This window comes from Maniola hyperantus, chromosome 13, assembly GCF_902806685.2.
Source record: "Maniola hyperantus chromosome 13, iAphHyp1.2, whole genome shotgun sequence".
Taxonomy (NCBI): domain Eukaryota; kingdom Metazoa; phylum Arthropoda; class Insecta; order Lepidoptera; family Nymphalidae; genus Maniola; species Maniola hyperantus.
In genome coordinates, this window is record NC_048548.1 from 10,680,335 (window position 1) to 10,704,450 (window position 24,116).

The 24,116-nt window shown below is 32.9% G+C and overlaps 1 protein-coding gene and 1 long non-coding RNA gene across 2 annotated transcripts in view; one reads left to right on the forward strand and one right to left on the reverse strand.

Annotated features, from left to right (window-relative positions):
* LOC138403172 (uncharacterized) overlaps positions 1-23,657 on the forward strand; it is a 92,184-nt gene extending 68,527 nt beyond the window's left edge. Inside the window, exon 3 of the long non-coding RNA XR_011237470.1 lies at positions 23,597-23,657. This is a non-coding gene — a long non-coding RNA (uncharacterized lncRNA). The remainder of the gene's footprint in view (positions 1-23,596) is intronic.
* LOC138403183 (uncharacterized) lies at positions 14,616-19,712 on the reverse strand. Its single transcript, XM_069502713.1, has 3 exons — positions 19,584-19,712; positions 18,683-19,493; positions 14,616-18,597 (listed from the first exon to the last, which is right to left on the reverse strand). The coding sequence occupies exons 2-3, from the start codon at positions 18,832-18,834 to the stop codon at positions 14,871-14,873; spliced, it is 3,879 nt and encodes a 1,292-aa protein (XP_069358814.1). The 5' UTR covers positions 18,835-19,493; positions 19,584-19,712; the 3' UTR covers positions 14,616-14,870.
* Positions 23,658-24,116: the final 459 nt, after the last annotated feature.

Consider the following 24,116-nt stretch of genomic DNA (forward strand, 5'->3'; position numbering starts at 1 on the left):
TACCGAGATGCATCGAAGCCTGCGCTAGCGCTGTTTATTTATTTGAAATGTACGGTTAGGAAAATAAGATTTGTAATTTTGAAAGAGAACAAGCAAGTTCTGAAGAATTTATTTTATATAAATATAAGTGTGTTTGCATTGTCATTGATCAAAACAACAACTTTTTAATAAATTGCTATTTTGCGGTAGGTACTTATACAAAAAAAAAACGATTTGTAAATTTTTTGTGTGTGTCTGTTTGTACCGGCTATTCTCCGAAACAGATGGACCGGTTTGAATGGGACTTTTATTTGCAAAGAGCTGATGTTATAAATATAAACTTAGGGTACTTTTACTCGTATTTTAAAAAAGAATTAGGATTCCGCGCAAAAAAATTCAAACCCAAAAAAGCAATACAACTCGAGCAAAGCCAGGTGGATCAGTTAGTTTGTAAATAAATTTATATGAACTCTGACTTTCCTGCCTGCCTTAGCAGGCAAAAGTATTACGCCGGAAATAAAAATTTGTTACTTATTTATACCTACTAACATACTTTTAGTAACTGTGTAAAATGTATTAGGTTTAAAAACTTTAAAATAATGACATTCAATTTCAATATGCGAAAACTTTTTTTGCTAACGGTATTTAGCACTCACCACGGGATCTAACTCATTAGTTCACATCCGATTTCAGCTGTTCATGTTGTGGTTTGGAGTTCACTTACAGCTTTTGTACGAGAGGTTAATGGAATGTACCTATGAATATCAAGTAGGTACCTACTTAATAAAAATGTGTGTGCGTTCCCTCACAGATTGCCATCTCGACCTGTCCCGTACTATAATATATAGATGCCAAATAATTTTAGTAAAAATCAGTTTGTTTTGCAGACCGTGCGTGCACGCTGCGGGGGGTTTGTCAAGTTTATTCATACATTGATATCAGATTTGCCCGCGGTTAATATAGTTAATATTTATAGCGGTTGCGCTTGCCGACCGTGATTAACTGGATTGAGCTATAAATTAATAGGCTTAAGCTTCTAATCTGTGATGTTTTATGTTCGTTTGGGATAATTATTGTAAGCGTCAATGATATGGATGGAATGAAGTGTTGCTGCTTATGTACGTAGATAGTTAGATACCTATAGAGACGTTCTTTTGAACCTGTAATGCTGGTAAATCGTTGATAATTTTTCTGTATAGGTACTTGGTACTTGTGCTTCTCTCTACCCTAAAGTTTGTATGTGAGTGATTACTCTTTAGCGATATGTATAAAAGGAAAAGGTGACTATAACGGACTGACTGACTGATCTATCAACGCACAGCTCAAACTACTGGATGAATCAGGCTGAAAGGCATGCAGATAGTTATTGTGACGTAGACATCCGCTAAGAAAGGATTTTCGAAAATTCAACCCCTGAGGGAGTAATATAGGGGTTTGAAATTTGTGTAGTCCACGCAAACAAAGTCGCGAGCATAAGCTAGTTAGCCATAAATCTGAACCAAATTTTATGCCTCCTAGATAATGGGCTTGTTTATTTTGTAGAGTTTAGTGTAGAGTAGAAAGAGCACGGGATGTAAGCTAACTTTGTACCAAATTTCATCAAAATCGGTCAAACTGTTAGGCCGTGAAAAGCTAGCAGACAGACAAACAGACAGACAGACATACTTTCGCATTTATAAGATTAGTATGGATTAGGTATGTTAGCTCAAAAATGTTACAACAAAATATGATTCTGGAAATACGAAGGGACATCTGACGATCCAACGGGACAAGACTCGAATAAAATATATCAAAGTTCCCTTACTTACTTAAGAACTACACTTTATTTATTCCCACTATGACAGAACTCAAACGCGATGGAACAAAAACTTAACATAACCTGTTACGTACTGGCAAATAACATACAGTGACCGAAGCCAACAGCACTTTATAAATCATAACGGCAAAGATAGACGTATTGAATTTCCGAGTTCAGAATTATATATAGCCCAATATGGCACTAATATATTCCTCTATCGTCTCCGTATAACGAAACGCAATCTATTCTGATAAATCTTGTATGCGGAAGGTGATATCATTAGTAGCTTCCCAAACTGGATACAATGGCTATCGTTTTTGAAAATGGTCATTTTAGTTTTAGGGAATACTCCAGGAATATTCCATTAGACGACCTGCAAGTTGCTACAACTTGCAGGTCGTATAATAGAATACTAGCAGTTGCCCGCGACTTCTGTTTAAAATTCTGTTAAAATTTCTGTTTTCTCATGAGATCTGAAATTTTCCCGCTGCAAAAGGCCTCACTTACCTACTCACTCAGTCTCACCTTAAGATACGGAACCCAGAATAGCTAAATGCCAATTTTTATATCTCTAACTTCAAAACCATAGGATTTCATATAACCTTTCAACCCCCATTTCAACCCCTTAGGGGGGGAATTTAGTTAGATCCTTTTTTATCTGATACCTACCTACCCCCTAGAAAGAACCTACGTTTCAAATTTCAAGTAAAAATAACAATAGTTAAAACTTTCTTTAAAAACATTTCCTCCTATTTTACCACCCTTGAGGGGGGAATTTCCCAAATTGACTTATACAGATTTTTATTATTTAAAGCTGATGTAAATGTCGATTGTAAATGTAAATGCCGGGGAAGGACATAGGCTACTTTTGATCCCGGAAAATTAAAGATTTCCCACGGAATTTTAAAAACCTAAATCCACGCTCACGAAGTCGCGGGTATCATCTAGTATATTATAATAAGCTAAGCGTCTGTAAATTAAAGGCATAAAGGTCACAGAACTCTTCAACGAAGCAATCAACTCTAAGTTCTAACCTATCATTCAAGGCAATAAGCTGTTACCTGCGTATGCAAAAGCTCCATTTAAAGCGTCAATAAAATTATCTAAACACTCTGCTCACATTAAACGCTTCATTATGACACTCGGTAACGGTTAATCTCGGAAAGTTGTTACGGGAAGTATCTTGTAGCTGCCGTATTTACATATAAATTGAGTAGGCTTCATTGTCAACCCAAACTGATGTTAACAGCCAGCCTGGACACGCGAGTAGGATGACCATTATTTAACTTTAAAATATTTCGAAAAAAATATCTAAACTATTGAATCATATTGTGATTTTTGCATGATAATATTGTGGTGTTTGTAGTTGCTAATTACTATGGACCTCATAAGAAAGTTAAGCGTCAATTATCGGGCAATGGAGAGAACTATATGCTCGGTATTTTTCGGCATAGCTTAAAGGCAACAAAACACTCGTAAGAATTGAATAAAATAACGTAGATCTAAACTAGCTTATGCTCGCGACTTCGTCCGCGTGGACTACAAAATTTCAAACCCCTATTTCACCCCCTTAGGAGTTGAATTTTCAAAAATCCTTTCTTAGCGGATGCCTACGTCATAATAGCTATCATAATAGCATGCCGAATTTCAGCCCGATCCGTCCAGTAGTTTGAACTGTGCGTTGATAGATCAGTCAGTCAGTCAGTCAGTCAGTAAGTGCCGAGGAGACAAAAAACAATAGGCGTTAGCCTCGTCTTGTTTCGTCAAAAAAATGTGCAAAAGCGCCTATGATTTCTTATGTATAAAAGTAAAAGAAAGCATAAAAATACGTAAATCCGTCAAAGTTTAAGACATAAATATGGTCACCTCACTGGACATAACCTTAAGCCTCGCTAAGAAGATTTAGTGCGGGTAGGCACATGATGTGAACAGAATGGGTGTAATGATGCTAAACTTAGCCTGAACAGTGTCCTAGATATCCAGTGTCTAACAATGTGATGCGGAATTTGCATAATTTTGTACCACTATTGCTATTCGAAATGGCGATGATAGTCACTAGACTACTTATATGCTATCACCGCTATTTTGAATAGCAATAGTGGCAGCAATAATAGCAACCGCTAGGTTGAGACTTCGGCCAACCACTTAACCTCTAGGCTCGATTCCATTCGGATAGAATTCGATGCGGGGTTCGATCCAGGATTTTTAACTTTCTGTAGTTGGATATATGCCATTTAAGTAATAACGCCAGTTAAAAAATAAAGAAATTAAAAATAGTTTTTATTCAATTAAACTTTTACAAGTACTTTACAGTGAGGCCAAATAGATGAACTATTGCAATATCGTGACTGAAGAATCGTACCTATCTACAGAAAGCTTTTCTTTTTAAATTTTACACAGACCTAATACATAGATCTAGCCGATATTTTGTTCACAGAAATGGTTAAAGTCCTCCTTTTTATAGAGTTGGTTGTAGAAAAGGTCTGAACTTTTGAAAATGCCAATCAACGCATAATATAATATAGTTGGTACTTAGTACGCAGTACGCACTAGACGAGTCATTCCGTATAAAATATTTTCACGGGCTGCAACTCGTTTTTGCTTGATCCTCTTTATGCCCAAGGAATTATATTAATTTTGACAGCTTTCAAATAGCCCTTCTGTATAAGTATACTAATTTAGTTTAATGATGCCGTCGAGTTCATTTATACATACCTACCTATAGTTTTGCGTATGCGTAGGTAAGTAGTATGGATTCAAGTCATTGTTGAAATTATGTCATTGAACGTCGATAATTCGACTTCCGCATATCATATTCGCAAATATTTAAGAAAGTTGACATAATGCTCATTGAGAGCTGGTTTTGCATTAAAAAGAGAAAATATCATAATTCAAGTCCACCTCTCGTAAATTGCATCATATCATTTAGTTGCATGATATACCCGTGTACTGATACGTCACAATTTGTAAATTACTTTAATGACTTCTTTATGGCCATCTTTGGACACGAAGGAGGTTCTTAATAATTCGACGCGACATTATTCAGTATGTCGCTATTGATTTGTGCGTTTCTTTTCAAGCGAATATGGAACGATGATTTTATATTTCGTAAATTTTACATCACTAGTAGGTATGTTTATTTGTTTGGTTAAAATAATATGCAGGTATGATAATCTGTTTTTCATGTCTCAAAAATATGATTAAAAATATCGAGTTTAGTACCCAATGAAAAATTTAATTTAGTAGACAAAGATAAATTATAAATACTCAAGTTAAACAGCAAAAATATGAACCTTCCTTTAGTGGTGGTATTAACAATTGGGTACCTATATTAGTGAGGTTTCAATTTCCATTTGTATCTACTTAATTCATTAAAGTTTCTATGAAATTATTAAAAATTCTATAAAAAATTCAAAAGTTTTACTCAAGGCTGATGAGATTGTAAGTTATTTTGTAATTCGTATTTACATAATTAAATACAGACACAATAATTACAAAGAACTCCAACGAACAGACATTTTAAAATGTAAACTAACTTACTACAATAATTAGAGGGATTCCCAACGTCGCTCTAAGTCAAAACAAACTACAATAATGACTACAAATCCGTACCGGTAAATTTATCAGTGTAAAACGGTACGGCAAACTTGGCTAATGAACAAACATATCTCGGGTTGAATGCTAAGGAATTCTGCATATAATAACCGCTTTAGTACAATTAATGTTGATTTACGGTAAAATTGCCGGTTAGCTGAAACTTCGAGTCAATTAATGAAGACATCGTGACACGAGGACGCTAATCGTATGCTTCTACATGAATAACAAATCTTTATCTGTTTGTTTAGTTTTATAAATCGCATTGAATGTTTGCATTTGGTGTATTGACTTTTACTATACTTTATTAACGGACAGAAGTTAATATAGGGTTCTCCATACAAATGACAAAAACAAAAATTCAGTGGTCGTTAACCATTCTGAGACACCAACCAATCACAAACCTATTAGAAAAACTATGATTTCAAAAAATATTTAAAATTCAATTCGAAAATATAGTTTCGTTTGTGATTGGTTGGTGTCTCAAAATGGTTATCGCCCACTGAGTCTTTTCTTGGCTGATATACTTATTATATTATATTAGTGTACGGCTTATAATACTTAATGGATCTAGAAATTTAAGATTTTGCATGTAGGTTTTCTCTATAACATAAAATCCATTAAAAATAGATTTTCAGAATTTTGCCCCTGTACCTACGGTTCAATGTTTTTAAGGCTCCAAGAAATCATTCGAAAAATTATGGTGTATGTAATTCTAATTTCATCAAAACTTAGATGCAAAAAAGCGGCCGAAATACAACAATAACCGCATTCTAATCGCATGCATATAGATAACTACCCAGTACCCATAACTACCTATTAAATGACTTCACAGAGGCACATGCTAATATGATATAACATATAATTTAAAATTCTTTCCGGAAACACGGAATCCGTACACAGTAAAAGCGTGTCTAATCGGCCAATTTACATAAACAAATTAAGAGAAGATTTCCTAGCGCGCTCCCCAGCGCTCTCCATACAAACGGAGTTTGGTTCTCATACTCAATGAAATGTAGATTGTTCTAGAACCAAATCTCTGTGTCTGTGGTATGCTAGATATCCATTAAATATGTAATTTCAAAGCCACACAGGCTCAAAGTTTTGTGTGTAAATCTTTGAGCCCGTGTAACTTGAAAATACACATTGTAGGGCTTCTAGCAGGAATGCCTTAAAGAAATATTAGGTATATTATGTTGTCCTTGTTCATGTCCTTTCAATGTTTATCTTTTAGTTTTCAAACAAATAAAAACAATTTGGGTTCCTAAAAAGTTGAGTAAAAGTACCTAAAGACGAAGAAGAAACAAATTTTCCCTGAGTAATGTATTTTGTATATAGTTTAGTACATCAATCTTGAAAAAATTGAATGCATTACTACTAAGTGTAATGCATGTACTATTATCACATTATTCGTGCACGCGACCGACGTAAGCAACGTACCTATGGTAATTGGTATGGTATATACTTAGGTAGGTATCAGCTTAGAAGGAATAAATTCAATATTATACAGGCCGACAAAGTGTACGGATGAAATTCAAACCGAAAACCTTTTTTTACCGTTAAGCTGTTGTGACTTAAGGAAAATACTTCATGCTTTACTTTTTATTCAAATTAATTCTAATGTCTATTCTAATCAGATTCTAATGAACTACAGAACCGGAAAGTTGGTAGGTATATAATGCGCCCGGTAGCAATGAGCAAGATTAATACACTTTTTTGCAGTAAGGATTATATTAACGGTGATTACCGATGAATAGTTGCCACAAAAACTGTATAATCCTATACCCTAAGGTGAATACATACTAAGCGTTTAAAAACACGCTACGATCAATCAGCTCGTTTGTGCCAGCTGCACTGATTGATCACAGCTGGCTCAGCTGGCACAGCAGGGCACAGGCCTTCCCGAGCCCTCATTACTGTGGAATACTCCGCCTTCCTACCATCTTCATAAGGATGTCAGTTCAGTAGGCTGGAGATCGTCCCACGCCGTGCTTGCTAGTACGTGGTCTTCACTCCAGAACACGTTTGATAGCACCAATAAACTTAAATAAACAAATCCATCAGGCAAAAAGTATAGAGAGTATTTGAGGACGAATATACGTATAGATCATTCTAAGCGCATATCAGCCGAGAGGGCTGATTTAGCACCATTGAGCCAAATCGGTAACTAGATGAGGGACCGAGTTCGAAGATCCGAATTTGGTATTTTCGTCTCTATCTTGGAGAGCATGTTATGACATCGGTAATTATTCTTATTAGCGCTGATATTTGATAAAATAGTCGTTCAACTAAGAGTCGAAAAGGGACCGCATTATCTTAAGAGAACTTCCACTATAACATCTGGTCAGAGGCTCCGGCCATAGATAGTTACCCTACTAACAAAGGCGGCCAAGCGATTTAGTGTTCCGGTACGAAGCTGTCTAGATACCGATCTAGGGATACTGCTATACCTTTTCCAAGTTAGCCTGCTGCCATCTTAGACTGCATCATCACTTACCACCAGATGGAACCACAGACAGACAACACTGTGAATCCTGAAGCCTTGAATTGGCATCATCATAACTTGTCTAGTAAAAGCAGCAATACGTTTTTTCTAAAACCAAAACGTTCAAAAACGTCGACTTTTCATTTCATATAAAAGAGTAGTAGGGGATTCGCCGGTTCTGGCCCACCTCCTGGGCCCCCTCCCAACCTCGGCCCCCTCCGCCGGTCGGTCAACTTCGAAATCTAAAAAAAAAAAAAAAAAAAAAAAAAAAAAAAAAAAAAAAAAAAAAAAAAAAAAAAAAGGTTTTGGGGTGCGCTGAATCGTTTGCGCTAACTCCCGTCTTCGTATCTCTAACCGTTTAAAAGTTAGCTTTTCGTCAAAATTAATTCCTAGTTCGTTATCTACTTGCTAATGACCTACTAATCACCCTCTATTGTTCGCATCCTCGCTGCTTCGTTTCAAAGGAATTACAAAGGAAAGTCTTATCTCTCATAAGTACTGTTTATTGGCCTCCAAATATTGATTTAAATAATTCTAACAAGAACATATCATTCTCTAGCGTATTTTTATTGAATAAATCTAAATAATCTGAACTTTTATAGTAGCCCGTAAACATGAAATACAAATACATTATACAATATTCGCCGCAAACTGCTGTATAATCATTTTGAATCCTCCTTGTATTGAAATGCCACATTCTTGTATTTCTTTCCAGGAACTGCTTATGATATTTAATTGGTGGTCGTCCAAATGAATCAAAATATTGTCCAACACCATTTATATCTATATACATGGCTATCCAATGGGACCCTGGTTTGTAATCGGGGTCTAAATTGCTGATTAAATAGGCTGGAGTTCCAACATAAATCGGTAATCGGTTAGCAGCATACACATTGTCTTGAAGACTTGGGTGGATTCTTCTTAAATATGTCTTTATCTCAATTGTATTCATATTACTTCAATACTACTGATCTTATCGTTGCAGAGGATCATAAAGGAATGGAAAGTAAGACCATGTTATTTCAGATATATTATATATCATCATCATCATCAACCCATCGCCGGCTCACTACAGAGCACGGGTCTCCTCTCCGAATGAAAAGGGTTTTTGGTCATAGTCTACCACGCTGGCCAAGTGCGGATTGGCAGACTTCACACACTTATTTAATTACTTAAACCGCACATGACTCTGAAAAGTTACAGGTGCATGCCCGGGATAATGGTGGATAACTTAAAATAAAATAAAAAATATTTCTTTTATCAGTGTTTTATTACAAACCTCAATATTAATGTAGGTACAAATTATAACTTAATCTATTTACAAAATTAGGTTTCTTAACTGCTATAGTCCACGCTTACATTACGATTTTTATCAATTTCAATAACATTATCAAACTCTGCGTATACGATACAGTTAATGGTTTCAGGGATAGCTGTATCAAATCGAACTTCTAGCCTAACACTACCGTGCTTTATAAGATTCCAATGACTAGAGTGAGCTGATAAATCAGGAGTTAAATCAAATGCTAAGAGACAATAGCCTTTTGCATATTGTTCCCTAGATATTCCGTTCCCTTCATTTAAAAAATGGATTCCCGTCCCTGAGAATAACGTATGATAGGCTGAACTGAAAGTATTATTATCGAATGATGGCTGCAAAGCTTTTGAAGGTATTTGTTGACCATCAATATATAAACTAAATGTATTCATATGATAATTTTCAAAGTTGAATGGATTTTTCGTAAGAGTTCCATTAAATGCTGCATTGTTAACAAATCCGACAATACATCTTTTAGGAACTTGACCAAGAAAAATATTATCGAGCGTTTTACCCTGAACCCCTGAAGGAATTGTTAAAACTTTAACTTCCGCTCGAGTTATTGGATATTTTGCAGTAGTAGATGCTAAAACTTTTTGATGTGCAAGTAATACAGTCGGATTTATCCGCGCGCGTCGAACTATAAGAGTCGCATCTGTGATACACACTTTAAGTTTCAAATCAGTTGAAGAGGCCATAAGACTGAAAGTTTCCCTTGAACGAATTAATTTAACACACATTTCAACACCATTAATCAAAAATTTTTCCTGGTTAAATATATCTCCATGTAAGTGTCCAATCATTTCTATTTCTTTGCTTTCGGCTGCAAGAGTCTGCCTTTTACTAAAACCTGTATTTTTTTCATCTACCGAATCCATACTTCCTGCAGTATCTTCATACCAAAGACCGCAAGTCAGATGAGACTCTTTTGCTGCTGGTGCATAGTTTAATAATGTCTCAATATAAGCACGGTAAGCGTACGTATTGTTTGGCGGTGAAATGAGTTTTTGATTCAAATATACATCTAGCTGACTGAAGACTGAATGTAGCCAATTGTTAATTGGAGCTACAACTGTAGATGAACTAAGTTTTGATAAATCTTGATTCACTATCTTCGCTTTTAAATGGATCAACGTATGCGACAAATCTATGTAGTCATCACTCGTTCCAGGTATTTGAAATTCTATAGGTCCATCATCAGCAAGGGATGAAATGGGTTTGTAATGAATCCATAGTCCATTTTCTATACTTGTTTGTGTCGATGGCAAAGCAAATAAATCTAACTCTGATTTAATACACTCACATGAATGATTATGTAAAAAAGACATAATTAATTAGAGAATATATCTTTTATTTTATTTTGACTTAGCCTTGATTTTTTAATAGCTTTCACTTTAGCTGTCAGCGGTTGAATGAATGAAGATTGGCGTTTTCTTTTAGTTATATATCCTGAACCAGACATATTAATTCTGTCTATCTTGTCATGAGCTTTTCTTTTTAAGTTTGAACTAGCTTCCTTAAGACGAGTTTTAATAGAATCTTCCATAGGTCGTGCACTAACCATATCCGATAGAAGACCAACACCTGTATTTAATGCTTCTTTTCCTATAGCTCGAGCACCACTAGAGAGTAGTGGTAAAATAGACCTAAACAATCCTCCAAGAAAACTGCCAATACCATGACCACGTTGATATGGTACACCTTTATAAATTACTCCAATACCTGATCCAGCTTGATGTGAATAATATTGCTCGTAAGGACATGTTATATTGGTTCGATAAGAATCCATTATAATTTTCTAAAATGAAGTTTAATACACACTGTTCCAAACTGGAATGGGATTTTATTTCCTGTGCTTGACCTTATATCTATTTCAATAGTATCAAACTCACGCCGCATAACAGGTAAATAGTGAGGTGGTGAGAAAATATGCATTTTATTTGCTCCATATACATATGCTGTTGTATCTAACGGTACAATTCTAAGAAGGGGAGCCATTACATCTCCCACAATTTGTGGTTCTATTATATCACAATAAACAAACAATTGAGATGGTAACCCTAATTTTAAATTAGAAGGATAGGTCCCAATTTTATTTACTATAAGATTTTTGTTTGGTTCAAATCCAAGTTGTAAACATAATTTGGTTGACAACCTAAGTGAGTCAATTGAGTTATCCAAAATTGATATTGATACATGTTTGGTTATTTCATCATAATTAAATACTATTTCATCAAAAGTATTTCTATTTAAAGTTGCTATCACATGTTGAATGCTGTCATAATTTATAGCAGGAATACGTCCTTTATAGTGCACTAATGAATGTTTTTCATCATCAGGCATCAAAACCCACTTGGATGTGTTAATAACATTTTCATTTTCTTGAACAGTAAATACGGTGCAAGGATATTGAATTTCTACAACTCCAACAAACCATTCACCTTCTAATACAAGGGATTTTGGTAACTTCGTTGAAAACATAGTTGTTTTGTTTTCCGGAAAGTATTCCATTGAACTATTACTAAGTAAAGTTAAATAAAAGTTTTCCTTTATCATTTTAAATTAGATTCTAAAACCCAACTGTTAAATTTATCAGGATAACCTTTCCACTTCACTAACACTTCTTTTCTGTTGCCAGAGTATCGAGAACTAATGATTTTATCTATTTTATAACTTGAGGAGGGATCATAATATACTTTCTGTAATTCTTTTTCATAAAAAGTTCCAACTATGGGTTCGTTTTGTAAATCTTTCAATGTATAAACTATATACGGGGATCTATCTATTATTGAAGATATAATAAATATTTCATCACTCCAGTTAGATTCATAACCCTTTTGAAAGATGTGTTTGTATTTTGAAATTCTTACATTATCACCAACATGAAATTTGGGTAGTGAATTTTGTGATGATGGTTTATTAGTTGCTTTTCTATCGTATAAATTTCTCCAAACAGTCATTATATTGTTAGAACTAACATCACAAGGACTCATCTTAATACTAGAATGAAAACTATGGTTATACGAATATATCAAGTCTTGTAAAATATCTATGTATTTATATGTATTTTTATATGTGAAATAGCGCCACATTTTAGATTTTAGAGTTCTTTGAAACCTTTCTACAATACTTGCTTTTATATCAGGATTATTTGTAGTGTAATAATTTATATTTTTACTTTTAAAATATTTTTTTACATCTTTAGAAACAAACTCAGTACCTTTATCAGATTGTATGTGTGTTGGAGTCGCACTAGATTCATTAAATATACTTTCAAAACATTCAATTATTGTTTCAGAATTTTTCTTTTTCATCGACCTAGCATAAGCATATTTACTAAAGACATCAATAACACACAATATATAGTTAAAACCATCATTATATTTCGAATAAGTTCTCATGTCACTAAGATCAGCTTGCCATAATTCATTTAGATTTGATAATATGTATTTGTTTCGAGAAAACTTTCTGTGAACAGGTTTATGTAGAGTGTAAGTTTCTTGTGATTGCAACCATTTCTTTACATCCATTTTAGTCATTTTACCTTTCATGGTCTTTGATAATTTATCAATGCTACTAAAGCCAGCAGGGTGTTTTGGATCATAATATATATTATTAATTTCTAATAAGGGGTCCATTTTTCCCAGTCAATTTTGTTCTTAATTTTTTTTAAATATTTATCACTACTACCTTGTGGGGTATTTAAAGTTCCTTCATTAGAGGTATAGTTCCCTTCGAGTGATTTCATCTGAAGTTGATGAATAAAATCAGACCTCTTAGAATTTCCGATGTAAGTCAGTGGTATTTTAATTGAATGTAATGCCTTGGCAAACTTTTCCCAACCTATTGGATCACTTTTTTTTAGTGGTCTCAATGAATCATTAATTAAATCAACAATATTACTTCCAGGAATTTTTTCTTTATTAATTATCACTGTACCATCATCATCATCCCAATAAATTGTATTTTTGCTTAAAGAAATCAAGTTTAATAACAGCTCACCTTTTTTCAAATATGATTTTGGTATAAGACTTAGTATTTGAGTTATTGTGTAACGTGATTCATTATTTTTATTTAAATTATTATTTTCTTTCACTTCAGCTGTTGATGTCTCTAACGACACTAAGTTTTTATTTTCTATGTCGTTATTTTTATAACTCTTGTTTTCATTTATATTGTCAGTTATAATTGGTAATTCTATAGGTTGACGTTCTCCTTCGGTAAAATGTAGGTATCTTTGTAGAATTTGTAGGTATAAAATACATTTTTTACGATCTTCGATATTACTATTTAAAATCTTCTGCATTTCTGCATCTAATCGGGACATAGGATTTTCAGTATTGGTATGTTGTTTTAGTTTTTCTATAAAACTAGACTCAACAAGCAACATTTTTTTGGCATTTTCCATTTTAAACTAATGCTGATACCAATCCGCTCAAAATAGAACCCAAAATCAAAGGTAAAAATGCTCCTCCTTTTTGGATCAATATCTTTTTTCTAAGTTTATTTTTTCCCTTGCTAACCAAAGTGCGAAGTATACTTTTAAATTTTTTTAATTTTTTCTTTTGTTTGCCTTCCAATGGAACTTTACCTTGTAATACGTTGTGAATGCATTCACAAATGCAATTTATCTCTTCTTCTTCACACGATTTTAATAATGCTTTTTGATATTTAGGTTTAAGTGTATGCAACGCTTGTAGCAGCTCTTTATGTGTCTTTAGGCTTCGAGGCATTATTTGTAAATGATAGGAATTTGATGATTCTTTAAATATTTATAATCTTTTGTTGGAATATATACTACGCAATATTCATCGGATGGAAATATTTTTGATTTAATTCGACACATGTCATTTGTATCTTGTTTAAGATCAATCATCAAATATCCATGTGCTTGTTTCGTTGCATCCTTATAGGCATCCTCAATGAATTTTGAATTTTCTGGTGACACTTGTCTCGACAAGTATCGTATTTGTGTTTTATCACGAGGATTTTTAAAATAAATAATGTAACTTGAATTCAAAGACATATCTCTTTGACCTTTTCCCTGATGAAATAAATTTTGAGTAATATAAAAAACACTTAAGTTTCTGTGATGACTACCTTTAGTGAAAATATCTACAATACGACCATCAGATTCCCTCATAAGATCGTCGATTATAACGAGGTGAGCATCTTTACCATCAAACATTGTAAGATCAGGAATTCCCTGATGATAGTTAACATTTGGTAAATTGTAAAGTGGTTGCATTTCATCATAACACCAAGTTATTTGAGTAAAGTCTCTACTGCAAATTTCCTTTGCATATTTTATAAAATTTGTAACAAAATTTGACTTTCCACAACCACTTGGACCAGCTACGATTGCTGTAAATGGATGAATAAAACAGTACATTGTGACGTGTGTTTCTTGAAAGGTTTTAAAATAGAATGAGACATTTCAGTTACTTTATAAGATTTTATTTTACTTAATACACATAACACACATTGAGATAACAGTTAGAATAATTAAGTAAGACATTAAAAAATTTAAGACTATTTACAAAATAAATAAAACCGCAGTTGTATACACATAAAGTTAGAAAGTTACAATTAATTTCTTAAAACTATAATATAATATTTACAAGTAAAAATTAATAAAAATACACTTTAACATTAATTTTTATTAAGTTTTGTGAAATACAACAAAACTACCTATTTTAAAATAGCTCATTATTACTTATTTTATAATGACCCCAAGCTAAAGTGTCAATATCATTTTGTAAAATATAACGCTTGGTGTCATTATACGACAAACAAGTTTTATTAATCTTTTGTGTGAAAATAGCATGTTTGATGGAACGAAATCTAAGCATATTACAATACTGAATTTTTTTGTCAAGTAGACACGATCTATAGTTTTCTATGGTCATATTTTTTGTGACACTTTTATTTACTCCTTTTGCTTTTGCAAAAGTTTTATGGTCCACATCTAGTGCATACATTTTTGATCTTAATCCTACGAATTCTCTTAAAATTTTCCCATTATTTTCATCTTTAAAGAATCCTAACTTTTTTTTATTAATTTTTGGATAGCTGTAAATATTATCGTGTGGATAATCGGATGTATCGAAATAATTAATTAGATCACATTTTATATCTTCATAAAAATTGTCCGTAAAAATTTGGTAAATTAAACTATCTGTGTCTGTATACAATAACTTAATCTTCTTGTTAAATTTTTTTATCATATAATTATAATGGAATTCATACATTAAAGTTTTAGAAATATCTAAAATACAAAAACCTAAATAAATTGGTTTGTTATAAGTTAATTTGGTTTTGCGCAACTGTATGGCTACCAAGTTATCGTTAAAAACGGCTAAGCTATGGAATTCAGGTTTAGCTATCAAGTCTTGTGCCCCTAAGATTTTACCACGATTTTCCCAATGTGTTAACATTTTAACATTGACTCTCTTTTCAATATTTTCCATAGTCTTGCCGAAAACGGAATTGTTCATTAATTTATAAAAATCTTTTTCAAAGTCTGATGTAGCTAAAGTTCGCATATTCGTATTTAAGTCTATATATCTTTGTAACCAAGGACTTTGATCAAATTTTAATATTCTATGAATTTTAGTTAACTTTATACCCATACTAAGACATTGTTTTAAATTTCTATAATGAATTTTATATTTAGTTTTATTATTTAGATTGGGTACTAACTTGATATCTTTTGAATTCCCAATTCGAATATTTTCAGGGCATAAAGGTAAGTCGGAATGCAAATCATGAAGCTCATTGGGATACTCCAAATCAACTTCTAGAATATAGCCAATCTCAGATGTGTCTGATACTTTAAAGTTTGTTTCAGTGTTTACCCATTCAAACCCACCTGTTGGAAGGTACTGAGACATGGCCCAACCATAAAGATTATTAGCGTCTAAATATGTTAGGTACGATTTGGGTTTTTCCTTATCATAATCTTCCATAAACTGATTATTTGCTTTTGCATAACGATTGCTACATTGAGATATGCCTCCTCTAATTCCAGTTTTTATAAAAGCTATTTTGTCATAGTCAGTCAATAACTCTAACTCAATTTGAGTATATTTAAGCATAGCATCCCAACTTAAACCAGGAGCTGTATAATAATGAGCTGGATCTAAACCATATGTTTTGATGCAAATATCACGAAAATTTTCATATATATCCGTTAATAACAAAACATCCGTTTGCAAATACAAATTAGAATAATCCAACATGTTTCGACAAGAAAAATGATTCCAAACATCTTTTGCATGATTATAGTCATCATTGGAAACATCGGAATTAGACAGAGAACTGTAAAATTGAGACTGAGATGGGAGTGATGATGATTTTAAACAATCATAAGAAGTCATGTATTCATAAGGATAAATACCTTTTCTTCTTAAACGGCTAAAGTCATCATTATGAGGAAAGTTTATTTTTAATGATTTAAATTGAGAGTCATTCAGATTTTTTGCTAATTGATCAAGACTGCACGGCAAAAATTTAAAAGAATCTATGAATCTTAAACTTATCTGTTGGTTATTAACATTTAATATCTTTGAAAACGAAATGTATCTTTCTTTATTTTGAGGTATTAGTTCGATTTCCCCTTCCGTAAAATTCAATGAGTGAACAATAAAATGTGCATCATAATTACTAAGATTATGTAAAATTACAGGAATATGACGGGGAGCTCGATATTTTTCTGCACATGATTCATGTGCTACGCCTCTTAAATTTCCAGTATGCCAGTCAAAGTCCAGAACGGATTCTCCATTCAGACTTGATTCACATATGTGACAGTTATTAGAATTTGCAATATTTATTTCATCATCTTTTGTTAGTGGGTTTGGGCGTTTTTGAAAACTATTTTTTCTGCATATTAGTTTTATGTCCTCACAGAGCCGTTCCATAAATACTTTAGAACAATCTGGACCGCTGTATGTTTCATATTTTGAAAGGCTATCATCATATGAACATTTAATATAATATCCAAAACTATACACTTCGTGTTTCTGAATGTTCTCAGTAAAAGGTTTAGAGGGATCGTTTGAGCATGAATTTATTGGGTTTAAAAACGCTTCGAAATCAGCATATATTACAAATGGTACTCTTAACTTTTTATTAAACTTATCAAACTTTATTTTATTGTTTGACGATGGCTGTCCAAACCAATTTTTTTTAGATAGTTCACTGTTTGGTAATTCTGTTATGATATGAACGCAATCATTTTGTTGGTGGTTTTCTAATCTCTCATGTGTAGGAAAATGTAGTAGACATCCATCACATAAATAAATCGCGTGTTCTTGATTTGAAATTTGCTTGCTTATTAATCGTGACATATTTTTAATATAGCAATAATGAGAGTTAGTTTTATTTGAAATTAATAATAAATTAACGTGAGTACTATTTCGAGATTTTGTAAAGTAGAGGGGACCTACAATACTATGATTTTTCTTTTCTTTGTTATATTCTAAACCAAAAACATTCACACTGATATTGTTTTGCTTTTCCACTTTAGGTATATCCGTTAACTTGACTGGAAATGATACACCATCAAACTTAAGTTTATCAGAATGCATACTGTATGACGAGACTCTATCGGTTTTGCTACTAACAGGATACAAAGCAGAAAGTAATGCCCATTTAAAACACATATAATCAGCATTTTTAACATTTATCACTGCTTTTTTTGCTCTAATATCTTGAGGTAAATCAATGTATGATGTACCACGAAGAGGATTAAATTTATTTACATTCACATGTAAGCATTTTATGTTTGTTAAGCTCCAACCACTATCTTTTCTCTCAAAAGAACTAATTTTATTTTTGAAAGTGTCACATAATGATGACAGGAAAATATTTAGATCGTCTCCACGGAAAACTATATAATTTGATGTTTGAAAGTCAAACGAGTTTGTTAATTCTTTGGTTTGTTGTATAAAATCGGCGTGTAAAATGAAGTTTACCTTAAAAACAGTATGTTCTTTTATCGACTCTTGGATAAGGAATAAAATATCATTTTTTATTGAATTCAAAAATGATTCAGGGGTCTTAAAAATGGATAAATCATCATTTTTACTATTTATCATGTAAGTTATTATTCTTTGTCCAAAAGCTGAATCAATTACTGAAACATTTGACAATGATGGATGTGACTTTAAATGATTATTTTTATGCAAATTACTTTTTAAATGATTAGAAAAATACCTTTTGTTAACAAAAATTTTACAAATATCACACTTCACTTTATTACCTTCTGAATATTCAGCTGGTGTAGTAGAGTTGATAGGGTGTTGAATAGCTGAAGTTGAGGCTCCTTCATTATATTTCACTCTTTTCACAGAGTTATTTACTGTGGAATCATTGGACCGTTTTAAAGCTCCGCCAGTTTGAAGTTTTTGTTCAGTTGGGCTAGAAATAAAAATAGAAGCATATAAAAACAATCAATAATACACACATCATGTAATTTAAAAAACAATAATGTTCAAATACTTACATGATTGAATCAATTTCTTCACAAATATTATACAATTCACTGTCATATGCTGTATCCAATAAATCGCAATAATCCAAAGCTTCAGCTAGTTCTTGATCACTAATTGACGTGTTGAAACATGTGCTAACACAGACTTCACTTGTATCTTCCATTGCTGAGACTTGTATGTTAAGTGTACCAGAAGGCTTACTGACATTACTTTACGATTTACAGCGTGTTTTTATACAAGCAGTTAAGTGTTATTACTGTTATTTTACGTCGAACCATTTTCACTAATTGAATTATGGTGAAGTTTTTGTATGATGTAGTTAACTAATGATAGATTAAGATATTAATTATTATATGAGTATTTTTTACAGCCCTCTGTTTCTGCAATTTCTTTTGTTATATTATAAATCATCTCATTTGTATAGCCAAGAATTTTACTTGTTTTTTGAGTATAATATTTAATCTTTACACTAGCATGTTTCCAGTGTTGAGACGGAGGTATTTTGGTTAGTTTTTTTAAGTCATACACCTCTAATTTAATTAAATGTGTGGCTGTCGCACCATCGTTGGAGTTCGTAGAAATATAAGATACACCATCATCTTTATTAGCTCGAGCTACTGTTGAACTATTGGATTTGTTTTTATTTTTTGACGGCAATTCAAAAAATTTGTCTATATTTTCACATGTCCTTTTCATTTTCTTTGGTGGTATTTCATGATCTATAATCAAATCCTGTGTTCCCTCTTCTGCCAAATTCATAGGAAAGTAATATTGTTTAAATGTATTATTTTCTTGACTGTTACAAGGAGAGTATGATATATTCTGCAACAATAAAAATAGACTATCAAACTGATATCAAAAATATTTACATTAATTTAAAGATAACTAAATGAAAATAAATTACACACTCACCTCCATTGTTTATCACACAACACTTATTTATCACACACTCCTAATAAAAACTTGTGTAAACACAATATAGATTTGAAGTCAAACTGTAATGCTGTTCAGTAGAACGAGCTAGTAAGTATGGCAGAATTAATGATTTATTTTGAGCTTATATAGTAAAACCAATGGTATTATCATTAGTAATTAGCGATAGCAACTAGTTAAACAGAATGTTATCGTTAAGTAAGTTAAGCAATCAGTATTTGAAAAATGTGGTTAGTGATTGTGACAATCGAACAAAGCCAAAACTGAGGTGATAAGCTAACTACCTAGATAACGATGTATTGTTGGAATTTTCTAATGATGGGCCTATAGAATTCCAAATACCTGCAATGAGTAATGACTACCAAGGTTTGACTCATATGATGATCTATTTAAAAGGTAAGATATTCTTTATTTAAAACTTAAAGTGTGTATCACAGATGCGACTCTTATAGTTCGACGCGCGCGGATAAATCCGACTGTATTACTTGCACATCAAAAAGTTTTAGCATCTACTACTGCAAAATATCCAATAACTCGAGCGGAAGTTAAAGTTTTAACAATTCCTTCAGGGGTTCAGGGTAAAACGCTCGATAATATTTTTCTTGGTCAAGTTCCTAAAAGATGTATTGTCGGATTTGTTAACAATGCAGCATTTAATGGAACTCTTACGAAAAATCCATTCAACTTTGAAAATTATCATATGAATACATTTAGTTTATATATTGATGGTCAACAAATACCTTCAAAAGCTTTGCAGCCATCATTCGATAATAATACTTTCAGTTCAGCCTATCATACGTTATTCTCAGGGACGGGAATCCATTTTTTAAATGAAGGGAACGGAATATCTAGGGAACAATATGCAAAAGGCTATTGTCTCTTAGCATTTGATTTAACTCCTGATTTATCAGCTCACTCTAGTCATTGGAATCTTATAAAGCACGGTAGTGTTAGGCTAGAAGTTCGATTTGATACAGCTATCCCTGAAACCATTAACTGTATCGTATACGCAGAGTTTGATAATGTTATTGAAATTGATAAAAATCGTAATGTAAGCGTGGACTATAGCAGTTAAGAAACCTAATTTTGTAAATAGATTAAGTTATAATTTGTACCTACATTAATATTGAGGTTTGTAATAAAACACTGATAAAAGAAATATTTTTTATTTTATTTTAAGTTATCCACCATTATCCCGGGCATGCACCTGTAACTTTTCAGAGTCATGTGCGGTTTAAGTAATTAAATAAGTGTGTGAAGTCTGCCAATCCGCACTTGGCCAGCGTGGTAGACTATGACCAAAAACCCTTTTCATTCGGAGAGGAGACCCGTGCTCTGTAGTGAGCCGGCGATGGGTTGATGATGATGATGATATATAATATATCTGAAATAACATGGTCTTACTTTCCATTCCTTTATGATCCTCTGCAACGATAAGATCAGTAGTATTGAAGTAATATGAATACAATTGAGATAAAGACATATTTAAGAAGAATCCACCCAAGTCTTCAAGACAATGTGTATGCTGCTAACCGATTACCGATTTATGTTGGAACTCCAGCCTATTTAATCAGCAATTTAGACCCCGATTACAAACCAGGGTCCCATTGGATAGCCATGTATATAGATATAAATGGTGTTGGACAATATTTTGATTCATTTGGACGACCACCAATTAAATATCATAAGCAGTTCCTGGAAAGAAATACAAGAATGTGGCATTTCAATACAAGGAGGATTCAAAATGATTATACAGCAGTTTGCGGCGAATATTGTATAATGTATTTGTATTTCATGTTTACGGGCTACTATAAAAGTTCAGATTATTTAGATTTATTCAATAAAAATACGCTAGAGAATGATATGTTCTTGTTAGAATTATTTAAATCAATATTTGGAGGCCAATAAACAGTACTTATGAGAGATAAGACTTTCCTTTGTAATTCCTTTGAAACGAAGCAGCGAGGATGCGAACAATAGAGGGTGATTAGTAGGTCATTAGCAAGTAGATAACGAACTAGGGATTAATTTTGACGAAAAGCTAACTTTTAAACGGTTAGAGATACGAAGACGGGAGTTAGCGCAAACGATTCAGCGCACCCCAAAACCTTTTTTTTTTTTTTTTTTTTTTTTTTTTTTTTTTTTTTTTTTTTTTTTTTTTAGATTTCGAAGTTGACCGACCGGCGGAGGGGGCCGAGGTTGGGAGGGGGCCCAGGAGGTGGGCCAGAACCGGCGAATCCCCTACTACTTAAAAGACATAAACGCGTTCTCCGTACCGGTTCTTCTACTAAGCATTTAAACAAATAAATAAACGTAATCAATAACTCAGGATAAACACTATATTATATCTGTCTATTTGGTACATTTGAACATTTGATTAGCAAAAACACCATGAAAAAACTGAGTGTGCTGACCCTTAAGTCCATTACTTATGATTAGTGACGAATTGATGTTTTGTTAAGGCTATCTTGTCTCTAGAGATAATGCTAATAAGATAATGTCGTATCACATAACATGTTACAACTCGCGATATGTGGATGGCCAACGCTACCTAGAGTGGGCCGATATTTAAATTTAATTTAACAACACTATAAATCAAATATTATCAATCAATCAAATCAGATCAAAACCTCTATCTATACCTATTTACAACAATTTTTTTATACTTTCGCACTTATAATATTAGTATGGAAGTATGGATTAGGATTAGGATGATGCACACTTCATAGTTTACCAGAATAGTAATTTGAGCTTTACCGTTAGGTACTTCATAATCTGACTGATTTGAGGTTAATCCTAATATATAGTTTGTTGTTATTAAAAGTGGGTAAGGTACTTAATAATACTCCAACGGAATATGAAGCCCGAAAAAAAGTTATACTTATTAGTTTAAGTAGTTGTTATTATTTGTTGTCTCCAGTGAGGTAACAAAGGTAGGTAAAGAGTTTATTTATTTCTACGTAGTTCGGAAAATAAAAGTCTACTGTATCTGTAACGGATTTTATAAGTAAGGTACCTATCCCACTGAAGCATTTCATTTTAATTTAGAGAGTTTCCGATTTCCCAATACCCACATATCTATACCTACCTACTTAATATTATAAATAGGAGTGTGCATATCTGTCTGCTAGCTTTTAACGGCCCATCGTTTAACTGATTTTGGCGAAATTCGGTACAGATCCCTTGTATTCCTGGGGAGGACAGGGTACTTTATGTCCCGGAAAATCAAAGTGTTCCAACGGGATTTAAAAACAACTAAATCCCGTCGAACGAAGTCACAGGCATCATCTAATAGTTACTAAATAAACCCATATAATTATATTATAGGAGTAGCTTACCTTATCTATCTATGTATTGAAGATAAGGTATTTTCAATAAAAGCTACGTAGGAATGTTGTGATAAGGAAGTAGGAACCATGTCCCGATATGTTTGTTCAACAAAGCAATCTGTTACGTAATTTCATAGTCGTAACAGGAATCCTGACTGCGATAGATTGCATGTGATAGGCACTGACAAACTTGGGATGGAATAACAGGACTCAAGAATTTGAGAAGCTATCCAGAACCTTGTAAAGAATGCTTACTTGTTGGTATAAACTACTAGCTGATGCCCACGACTTGGTACGCATGGATTTAGGTTTTTGAAAATCCCGTGGGAATTCTTTCATTTTCCGGAATAAAAAGTAACCTATTTTAGTATACCTACTACACATGTTTATCCGTTTCACATTGCAAAAAAGGTGTTTCCTATTTAAAAGTGTGTGGTGCGAGCTTGTGAGTTGAGACACATCACATCTATAGGATAATTGAACAAAATGTAGGTAACGCACATTTATAATAACTATGTACTCGCCGCGCGTCGTACTAATTAAAACAGTAATAGATTACAATAATTGTTCAATTGCAACTAGAATAGATTGCGGTCATTCGAAGTAAAAAACGAACAATTTCCTGTCATACGATATCTAATACATATTGTTTTTTTTTTTCAGGTACATCGTGGAATATTACGAATAGCTGAGAAAGCGGCGACGCTCGTGCTGTTGCAAACGGTAGGTACTTTTAACTACACTACACAAAAACAGGAATAGATACAAGAAGTTCATAGAAATGAAAGTCAAGATTAACTGGTGTAGTTAATATTATCGGGAAACCATTGAATGTAGTGTCAGTGACTCGGATTGGCAAGGAATGTTGTTGTAATTAGTTTGATAATTTTTTATCTGCATTGAGAGTACCTAATCTATGTGGATTCCCTACTATAAGTGTACCTACTTAGATAAAAATACTTATTCAAACTTATTTCCATGTGGAAATAAACATTTTGTTCAGCTGCACTTGTAAACTAGCAATAAAACTTGTAGAAGGCAAATTGCGAAAGTTACGGTTTCTTATGGGAAAACTTGCACAAATTGATTTGATTGACTGTTAGTGTTTACACAGCGTGAGTTACCAGATCTGATTTCTGCTTGACATCTGCAAGTTTAATAATAATTGTTAGTGGACACTTTA

Coding starts and splice junctions, on each gene's coding strand:
- LOC138403183 (XM_069502713.1), bottom strand. CDS start 18,834: ATGGAAGATACAAGTGAAGTCTGTGTTAGCACATGTTTCAACACGTCA. Junction 18,598..18,682: donor GAAGAAATTGATTCAATCAT/GTAAGTATTTGA, acceptor TTTTATTTCTAG/CCCAACTGAACAAAAACTTC.